A 10,794-nucleotide genomic window follows, 5' to 3' on the forward strand; every position below is an offset into this window, starting at 1 on the left:
GGTGAATGTGCACACACACATGCAGCAAAACACCAAATGAGCCAAAAATACCTTTAGCCCAACCTGTGGTGGCACAGTAGATAAAACGTCGATCTGGAGCACTGAGGTCACCCATTCAAAACCCTGCACTTGCCTGGTCAAGGCACATATGGGACTTGATGCTTCCTGCTCCTCCTCCCTTTCTCTCTCCCTCTCTCTCTCTCTCCTCTCTAAAAACTGGAAAACAAACAAACAAACAAACAAACAAAAAAACAAGTGAGCATTCTTAGAAGCTCCACTGAAGTGTTAGTGCTAGCAGGAGGAAAAATGAGATCCAAGATTGAGAACAAAGGTGAGATAAACTTAGGAAAGATTCTCTCTACAGGAAACACAATGAGACTTTAGTTTTCTTTTTTCCCCTTCCTCCTGCACCCTCAATGCTGTTAAGGAATGAGATCCTCATTACCCCAGAAATGCGGGGATATCTAGTCGCTCTCACCTGCAGGCCGTTCCTCTCATACAGAAGCTCCAAGGTTATGAATGCTTTTTACATAAGAAAAATAGTTACTTCCAACATTCATGAATGTATATAGTATATAAAGACAATGATAGAACTGATAAAACAGTAGGGTCTTTCTCTTCCTATGACCTTGTCTAGAGCCAGGTGCTGCTGTAAACAGGGGGACAAATGAAATGATTAAGTGATGATGGAAGTTGAAACCAGTCTTTTCAATGGCTGTAAGGAAGGTTTGCCAATCTCTGAACAGACTCACAGGCTAGATACTCTGGGAATCTGTGAAAGCTACCAGTGAGCTGAGGAAGAGAGAGCCACAGCTCCACAGCATGTAGGGAAGCAGGAAAACTGGAAGGTTTGTTTCTTGAGTAGACTATAGTGGCAGAAAGGATGACTGGGAAGCCAGGAGACCTGGGGTCTACTTCCAGCTGTGCCACAAACCAGCAGCAGCCACAAACAAGCCGCTTCACCTTTCTGAAATTCCGGTTGCTCTTCTATAGAAAGCAGGGGTTACATTCGGTCAGGGGTGGCAAATGAGTGGCGTGTGCACATTTTCTTCTCTGACGCCTTCCAGAGGCTACAGTTCAACTACCTCGCCGTTTAGTTCTTCTACAGCAGTCTAAGCAGACACTTGCAATTAAAGTTTGTAAACATGTTGAAATATACTTATTTTCCTTCTAAAGTGCCTTCTAGCTCCTAAATGGAAGGATCCAATTTTTCAACTTAAGAGGTGACCTTTTTTCTGATCTAGTAATAGCTCACTCAAAAAGAAAAAAAAATTTAGGATCATAATTTTATATACTCTTCCTCACCGCCCTGAGGCTGAGCAGTCTTCCTGAGGTCATACTGTCCTTTCTGTGTCAGAGATTTTAGTGTTTGAGATTCTCTTTCTGCCAGTTTACCCAGTCCCCTGTATTCTCTTTTATCTAAAATAGCCCACACTTGTTAGTACATGTGGACGAGGGAAATGTCCTGAGAGTGACATTTCTCCTACTTCCTAAGAGGAGGGCAGGGAAAGACCAATGAAAGAGTCTGGTTACTCCAGTCTGGTAATAAACAGAATTCATTAAGGGCACACCTTGGGTACCTGCAACACAGAATGAATCCCCGTGGCACCTGACAGGTGCCAAAGAATTATATAGGGTAACCGGGGTGGAGTAGGAGGGTAATCAGGGGTACCAGTACCTGAATACTACCAGGTATAGAAATTATTACACATGTTTGACAAGGTCAGGATAATGGCCCATTTCAGGAAACAACAAGTCACAGGAAGCAAGGGAAGCATCCTGATTTATGTCTGAATGAACATCAGTTATGATCAGAGAGTCTCTACGCAGGGTTTGTGGGAAGCACTCTCTGTTCTGGTCTAAGTCCAGCTCACAAGTGAGACACAGGTCACAGCATGCAACAATCTTTCCTCCGCAACACTTAAAATGTTATGCTTGGCATCAAGGAATCTACTAGAAAAAGAATTATCTCTAAAAACCAAGAGTCAGAAGAGGAGGCATTTAATGATTCTATTCACTGTTCACCAAAGTTAAATAGATCTACAGTTCTCACCCTCTGGCAGGGAAATTAGCACATTAACAAACAGCCTGAATGGAAACAGCTTCAGGAATATCCAGGTAGTTGCAGCTGAGTTTTATTTAAAGAAGCAGTGAAGTGGTTAACATGGGGCCCACCTCACAACCCACTACTTACACACACACACACACACACACACACACACACACACACACACACACCATACCACTTAGGGGCAAGCGTCAGGCCAGGGAAGCATGTTTGTGTTGGATAGGAGCCTTAACTTGAGTTGAGGGGAGAGGCAGGTGACACAATCAGGTGGGACTTCTCTTCTCACTAGTGGCTCTAGTCTCATTGGAGACTTCTACGGAACCATCGAAGTGGACCGGCACATACGGGTTTCCCTCACAGGCCACAATGATCTGCCTCTCTTTCGAGCTGGTCTTGTATTGACAATTGGGGTACTTGGAACCATTCGTCAGGCGACAGTCCGTGATATTCATGCTCGAGTTGCTTTTGTGGCAGTTGGGCTGCCCATTCTTGCAGGTGATGTTTCCCTGGAGACAGATGGCCTGGACATCTACCAGAGGCTCATGCACAAAGGTGTTCACTGGCTTGCACCTTCCCTCTGTCATTTTCCGGCGCCTCATCATTTGGTTGCAGTAGATGGAGTTGCCGCTGGAGTTGCCGCCTGGGTCCATGTGCTGCCGCTGGAACTTCTTGGTCCGTGATTCCTTACCCAGGGAAGGCTGGGCCCACCCCAGCACCAACAGCACCAGGACTAGCAGTGGGAACAGAATGAGGGACTTCTCCTGAGCCATGGTGGCCTCAGTGCCCTGGAGGAACCTAGCCAGGAAAAGAAGAGGAAAAGCATCTTTAGAAAGATGACCCCAGCTCCCACCTGTGGTCTCCCTGGCTTACAGTGTCCATTCAGGTCAGCCAGAAAGACATCCCTCTTCCTGCAAGATTTTCCAAGTAATGAGACATTTGAATATACTCTTCTCCAAAAGCATTGGATCCCTACTTGTCAAAAAGACGAAGTCCTCCCCTCTGGGTTGTGTTCTCTGAAGTGACCTAAAATCCTGCAGTCCTGTTTTTGAATACTGGATTTTTTTTTTTAATCTAAAATACGTTTGTACTCAGTGCTTTCGTAGCTCAACAGAAGATCCTTTTGAATAAACCAAGGGCCAGATTATATCCCTGATACTACCATGACATCAGGGATTATGGTGGATAGAGCCCTGTTGTCCTCCAATGCAAGTGAAAGAACCCAGCGCCTGACACTGGCCTCGTAAAGAGATGCCATTGTATTCCAAAGGCAGATGCTTGCCTCGCCCCACCTTTGGCTGCTCTTTCTCCAGTTCCATGGGTTCTCTGAAGCTCAAGTGCTCCCTCCCCATCCCAGCTCTGCCCCCAGCTATGTTTGCTAGTCCAAGCTTTCTCCGTGTTAGCCTTGCTCACTCTAGCTCCCTCTTCTCCAACCCTTGAGCAGAAGCAGTTCCTGAGACCACCTCTTGGGCTGCTTACCTTGGTCGCTAGGTTGGATTCCAGGTGAGAGCAAGTGGAAGACTGTGTCTGCAGTCACTGAATCCCTGGGGTGTGGACCTTATGTAGATTACAAAGGGGCTTGGTTTCTATAATTAGAAAGGTAGGAGGAGCATGTTGGTTTCAGACCAGAGGAAAACAAGGACATTGTGAGGAAGGAGTGGGGAATTGCCCAGTCTCCTCTCTTTTCAGAGTTCCTGGGGAGAGAGAGTCTTTGCCTGTAGGAAATTTTCTTGCTCTGTGAATCTCATCTGTCTGCTGGTTCACAGAAGCAGCAGAGAAAACCACTAGGGCACTGGTGCTCAACCTCCAACCATGTCTTTGTTATCTCTCTGGAGGCCACTTCACCACATACCCTTGGAGGTTAGTAAAGGCCACATAACATGTAATCAAGGGAGATGGGAAGAAAGGGAGATCCTCTCTCTCCCCAGAAGTCCTGAAATTTGGCCGAGATTCCCTATACCTCCCCCAGATATCTAGCTGTCTCTAGCTGGAAGGCTTCCCAGCTCTGGAGAAGGAGGGGGAGATGCCTGAACAGATAAGAAGGAAGCCTCTACATCACCTCATCCAGTTCTGGTCATTTCAATACTCCGGAGATGAGTATGTGACAGTTTTTATCTACAGTGACCACTCATCCTATAGATCAGAGTTGAGAATAGAAACTAACGATAAACCAAATCTCAAATCCTTTTTGGAGAAACAATAGAGAACATCATATGTCTTATCAGCTGAATTCCCTCCTAAGAAGAGATCTTTTACTGGGTGAAAAATTTTGATATTGCTTAAGTGAGAACTATCAAAATTCCCTCCATGTTCTAGATTTCTTATTTTTTCTAGCAAAAATATTTTGTTTCGTTATAATATCAATCTCCAACAGCTTGAGATAAACATTTCCATGGTCTTAAATTGACCTGTATGTCACTTTGTTTTAGAATGTCCTGTTTGTTCCACTTTCCGTTTGACAATCAGATACAGGTTTTTGGAAAAGCCACAGGTCACCAGCTCCATGAAGTGGCAGACTGGTCTTTATTTTGGAAAAACCTCCAGATATTTATCCAGAAACATATGTTCATGAAATTCTGAACCATCATCATCAAAACCTGTTTTATTGTTAATTGGAACTCCCACAGTCTCCCCTATTGTGTCCACTGGATCATCCCTTTCAAATCATTCTGAAAAGGTTTAGCAAACCCCACATCACAAAGTGAAGGGTCTGTTTCTGTTTCAGCTGTCTCTTCAGTAACTGCCTTAACATCAAAAACATTAAGTTACTTCCCCTTGAATATAATTTTCCTAAATTTGCTAATGGACTCACTGGCTTCTAACGTCAATGCTGGGGCAGCAGCTCCAAGCACCAGGGACATACTGGAGGAACGAATTGTTTGGCTTTAAGACGAGGCTGCCCATGCTCTGGATTTAGATGTCTCAGTCCAAATTCTAGTTTAGGACCTTAAGAGCTGGGCAAGTTACAGAACTTGATTTATTTTCCTGTTCCTCAGTTTCCTGGTTTCTAAAATGGGGATAATAATATGTACCTCTTAGATCTGTTATGAGAACAAAATAAGGTAAGATGTGCAAAGCACTTAAAGTCATGTTTAGAAGGCATTTATAAATGGTACATCAGTGATAGTTCACAGGGAGTGGTGTTCAGATTCTCTGCAACTCCTCACATACCCCCCACTCCCTCCCACCCACCCCACCCCCATCCCTGCCAAAGGAAACTGTTTAAATAACAGTGGGTGACCTCTGAATTGCTTTTTACAGGGAGTGGAGTCAGCCTTGGTTTTGCTAAGAATCTGAGTTTTAAAATAGCAAGCAGTTTTGAAATCCTGGGGAAGGAAGAAAAAGAGCAGAAAAGAAAAAAATGGGAACTTGATAGGAAGAACAGAACTTCTTAAAATAAAATTTTAAAATTGTTCTGTCTCTTGATACCCAAGAAATCTTTAGTCAGGTCAACATTATTTGCTAATGTGTATGAATTTGAAAGTAGAAGTGGGGCTACGGAAGCCATGGCAGGGCATGAGCTTTTAGTTTTATGTTTCTGTTTCACCCGCCACCTCACCCTCCACTCACATTTTGTTTGTCTCTTAGTCCTTAGATAGTACTCTTATCATTTTGAGTGGTGTTGAGAGGATATTTTTTCCTACTCATTTAGGTTCTTGTTAGGGGCCTGCGAATTAACTGATGAAAGCCAGATTTACAGGAGACACTAGATAAAGCTTATTATTCATGTACATATGAAAAGGCACAAGAGGGTAGAGAGAGGATAAACTTGAGTGTTCAAGTCAGTCTCCCTAGACCACAGGACACCATGAAGTCACATCAGTGACTGGCCTGATTCCAGGTGCAGGTGGGAAAGTGAAGGGAAGTACATTTTTCTTCCCTTGACAGATACCTGGAAATTAATCTCTGAAATCCTCCTAGAGTCAAAGGCAGCCCAGGAAGATTAGAACTACAGGGTATCTGTGGGCTGTGTGTCTCAGAGTGCCTTCTTTTTTTTTTTTTTTTTTTTTTTTGTATTTTTCTGAAGCTGGAAACGGGGAGAGACAGTCAGACAGACTCCCGCATGCGCCCACCCGGGATCCACCCGGCACGCCCACCAGGGGCGATGCTCTGCCCACCAGGGGGCGATGCTCTGCCCCTCCCGGGCGTCACTCTGCCGAGACCAGAGCCACTCTAGCACCTGGGGCAGAGGCCAAGGAGCCATCCCCAGCGCCCGGGCCATCTTTGCTCCAATGGAGCCTTGGCTGCGGGAGGGGAAGAGAGAGACAGAGAGGAAGGAGGGGGGTGGGGGTGGAGAAGCAAATGGGCACTTCTCCTATGTGCCCTGGCCAGGAATCGAACCCGGATCCCCCGCACGCCAGGCCGACGCTCTACCGCTGAGCCAACCGGCCAGGGCCTCAGAGTGCCTTCTTAAAGACAGGCTATGTGGGGAGCGGAGGGTGGGTGCATGGGGAAGGGAGGTGGGGAGGATGCCTCCCCTGCTTTTCTTTCAAGAAGCATATCTGCTCTTTTCCCAAGTTATGCACAATTTTCCTGACTCTTCACTCTCACGCTCATGTTACATCCAATGTCGCGGAAAGCCAACAGCATCCTTTGAATCAGAAGTTCCTAGTTTTCTGCTTTTTTGTTGCCAAGGAAGTTCTTTGTAACTGCCACAAAAGACTGCCATGCTGCTTTATCCTCCCTAATCATCTTCCTGGCAAATTCTTCATCACGTATGAGGGTTCAAATTTGAGGTTTATCGAATACACCTGTTTTCTCTTCTCAAAAGAAAAGACAGGAAAAGCAGAAATAATATGTTGAAAGCATTCACTTTCTCTATTCAAAGCCTGAACAAACTGCTTCATTAAGCCAAGTTTGATGTGAAGTGAGGGAAAAATGATCCTGTCTCGATTAACTACAGGTTCATTCACAATATTTTGCATCCCTTCTTCCAGAGCTTCACATTTCAGCCACTCCTTCTGTGTCCAGTGTTTCTCCCGAGGTCGGCTGTCCCACAAACACAGAAAGCAAGAATACTTCATTAAACCTCTCTGTTGTCCTAGCAGGAAAGTTACCATTTTAAGATCCACGCAATTGATCCAGTTATGCTCCTCATACTTCAGAAAGTTGAGAACAATTTTTATGTCATTCTTACTAAGTCATTCAATTAGGGTTAGCTAAACTGCTGAGGGGTTAATGACTGCTTGGCACCAGAAGAAGACCCTTCAGATTCTACAACCATTTCCTCATGCATCTTATCAAAATACATTTGATCACCATGTTCACTTTCTTTGTCCTTAGAAGAAATAAAACCATTGAAAACTGAAACCGGGAGTGTCTCAGCGTGTGGGATAGGTCGTATTGCTGAAGGAATATTAGGATATGCGATCATATGCCATTTTTTCTTGCCGATGCCCTTTGTATGGATCAGATAGAAATAACAGTCACTGCTGTGGTCCTTAGGTTCACGCCAACCATGGGAACACCAAAAGGCATTTCTTTGCATTTTCCTTTTGTCCAGTCACAAAGCATTTCCTCACAACTATGACACACAATATGAGAAGCCCAATTCTTGTCTTGATCGCCAAGAGGAACTTGAAAATAGGCAGTATATGCATGTGTCACAAATGATGAAATATTGCGCCTTTGATGTTGAAGTGTGTAATAGCCACATATATAACAGAAGGTGTCAGGAATATTCTTACATTTACACCTACTCTAAGAAGACATGATTCAATCTTAAAACAAAATAAGAGGGTGTTTTTATCAGATAATAATTTTTTACATTTAAAAATGATAGATATATGAATTTACCAGAAACTTCAACTGCCCTTTTGTTGTCCCACCTGGCTGCCTGACCTCACCCTTACTTACTGGATAATCGCCCCTGAAGCAGAAGAGTTCCAGGAAGCTGGTCAACCGGCCCCAGAAGAACTTTTGACTCAGTACCCCCTCAGGCTCTTTCAAGCCCTATAAAATTCGCCCCTAGCCTGTAACTGGTGCCCTTCTCCCCAGAGAAGTGCCCAGCAGGGTTCCTTTCTTCCTTTCAATAAAGTCTGTTACTCTGGTCTTTTCAGACTCCTATGGACTCCAACAAAAAACAACTACAATTATGTAAAAGTGATGTTTGTAAAACATTAATTGCCTTGTGGTTATGTTCAATCCAAGAGTCGTTGCCTTTTAACTTCAATTTAAAAACCAATGCATGCCATTAACTGAAACAAAAAGAAATTAAAATTGCATAAAGACTAGAGCATGCACCAAAAAATGAATTTCAGATTTGGAATCAGCGATGCAGAAATATATAGAAACAGTTCTAAAACCTCATGTAACAGAAAAAGAAAAAAAATTGTTCCCCAGTGTTATCATTCCTGTTGATGATTCCCATTTTTTAAGACTTCTTATTTCTCTTTTCAAGCCTATTTCACTCCTATACATCCAGCGATGTGAACTGGGAAAGAAATGGGTTCCAACATATGAGCCCTTGTTTGAGGCTAACTAGGTACAGGTTGCACTTTCCCAGACTTGTGTGTGAACCCACCAGGTGCAGTCAATAACCTGGTCTCTAGAACACACAGAGAAGTCCCCAGTCTCCCCCCCAGCCAGCCTCCCAACACTATCAGTTTTCCTCAGCCTCAAGGACAGAGTACATTCTCCCTATGTCCTCTCCCACCCCAAGTACCAGCCCTGGGTCTTCCTAAAAGGAATTCAGCTATTGCTCAAGGAGTCTGACATAAGAAGACTTAATTATCTTTCAGCCTAGGTTGTTCAGTGATCTCCTTGGTTTCACCCATTTTAAGAGAGTGTCCCCTGCCCTTCCCATGTAGGGCAAGCACCAATGACTTCATTCTTTATTTAAGTGTAACCCACTTGTGCCAGCTCTTCTGATAGCTTATCACAGTGGCATTAATTATTGACCCCTGTGTGAAAGAAAACAGCTAATAAGAGAGGAAGGCAGGACACCCGAGGGGATCTGGGAGCCTAGAACTCGCAGTCTCCACCAGAGCCACAGCTTTTGTCTTCTTCTGAGAAAAACTAAGCAATTAATTCAAGGTCTGAGAATTCTCTCAACAGAAGCAGCCCCTGGATTTGTAATATAAACCAGACTTTGATAAAAGCTCAGTACAGGCAAGGACAGAGTTTTCAGAAAACAATGGGAGAAAAGGGGTGGGGTAGGAAAAATCAGAAGTTTCAGAGCAAAGAATACCTTGAGGAGGGCTTTCAAGGATAAATAGTTTTTTAAAATTAGGAATGGGGGAAGGGCAATTCAGACCAAAAATAAATAAATAAATAAAAGGCCAGAAAGAGAAGTAGACACACATGGTAGAGAACTGTGTGTTTAAAAATGAAAGACAGAAACTGTGGACTGAACTAAAAACATGAATCTTGTGTGTTCCAAAAGGAGAATTTATTTCAAAAGGGCCTGGATGCAGGTGGGCTGAGATTGAAGGAGGAGAAACCAGAAGAATGAAGAAGAGAGGGGCCTGCAATGTCTGGGGTCTTACACTCTAGCTTTGACCTCAGTGTTCAGGACTGAGGGAGCAAGGGCAGATAGAAAAGTTTGAAAAATAACAAACCACTGCTGTGGACCTGCTTGTTATCAGTTCCTTGAAATGAACTTGCAACTCCAGCAAGAAGAATGAGTAATATGCCTGATCTGTGTTGGCGTAGTGGATAAAGCGTCAACCTGGAAATGCTGAGGTCGCCGGTTCAAAACCCTGGGCTTGCCTGGTCAAGGCACATATGGGAGTTGACGCTTCCTGCTCCTCCCCCTTCTCTCTCTCTGTCTCTCTCTCCTCTCTCTCTCTCCTTTCTAAAATGAATAAATAAAAAAAATTAAAAAAAAAAACATATATAGCCTGACCTGTGGTGGCACAGTGGATAAAGCATTGACCTGGAAATGCTGAGGTCGCTGATTTGAAACCCTGGGCTTGCCTGGTCAAGGCACATATGGGAGTTGATGCTTCCAGCTCCTCCCCCCTTCTCTCTCTCTGTCTCTCCTCTCTCTCTCTCTGTCTCTCCCTCTCTTCTCTAAAATGAATAAATAAAAAATTTAAAAAAAAACATATAAAACTAAATTAAAATGAATTAACATTAAAAAAAAAAAGAATGAGTAATGTGATTATCAAGGGCAGACCCCCCCCCTCTCCCCTCCCCCTCCCTAAGACCCAAAAGTCACATAGGCTTGCAAACAAAAAGAAGTCATAGAAATCAGGCATTTGTCACATGAAAGCTAAAGCTGTAAAGGTATATAAAATGTAAGAAATCTAACTTCGGGGAACACGTGTTTTGTTGCCTCTTTTGGGGTCAAGCTGCTCAGCCAGCTAAATAAATCCTACTTCCTCCTTGTCTGAGCCTTATTTTGTCCTCCTCTGATTCCTGCTTCCAGACCAGCAGAGGGTGTCAGCCCCGAGGGAGGGAGGGGGCAGGCCTTATATGGATTCGTCAAAGGGCCTCGGGCAAAAGTGGTTGCAAGATAACTTCTTCTATTTGTGGTTGGGAGTGGTGCCTCAATTCCTCAAAATTGCACTCTTATCCAACTGTCCCTTATTAGCATCCAGCTGCAAGGGAAGTCTGAGCTGGATTACTGAATAAGCAAGTCCTTCTTCCTCCTTCAGGCCTGCATTGTTCTTAAGAAAGATGGTGGCTGAGTAGACATTTTATCTATCAAAAAAATAGCAAGTTCCTCAATGTGACTGGGAGTGTGATAAGGTGCCAAAGAACTGTAAAACTTAGTATTGGCAACG

At 44.0% G+C, this 10,794-nt stretch overlaps 1 protein-coding gene across 1 annotated transcript; it reads right to left on the reverse strand.

The window, feature by feature from the left end:
- Positions 1–2,119: 2,119 nt before the first annotated feature.
- On the reverse strand, positions 2,120–3,666 carry RNASE1 (ribonuclease A family member 1, pancreatic). Its single transcript, XM_066277318.1, has 2 exons — positions 3,545–3,666; positions 2,120–2,863 (listed from the first exon to the last, which is right to left on the reverse strand). The coding sequence occupies exon 2, from the start codon at positions 2,836–2,838 to the stop codon at positions 2,332–2,334; it is 507 nt and encodes a 168-aa protein (XP_066133415.1). The 5' UTR covers positions 2,839–2,863; positions 3,545–3,666; the 3' UTR covers positions 2,120–2,331.
- Positions 3,667–10,794: the final 7,128 nt, after the last annotated feature.

This window comes from Saccopteryx bilineata, chromosome 4, assembly GCF_036850765.1.
Source record: "Saccopteryx bilineata isolate mSacBil1 chromosome 4, mSacBil1_pri_phased_curated, whole genome shotgun sequence".
Taxonomy (NCBI): Eukaryota; Metazoa; Chordata; class Mammalia; order Chiroptera; family Emballonuridae; genus Saccopteryx; species Saccopteryx bilineata.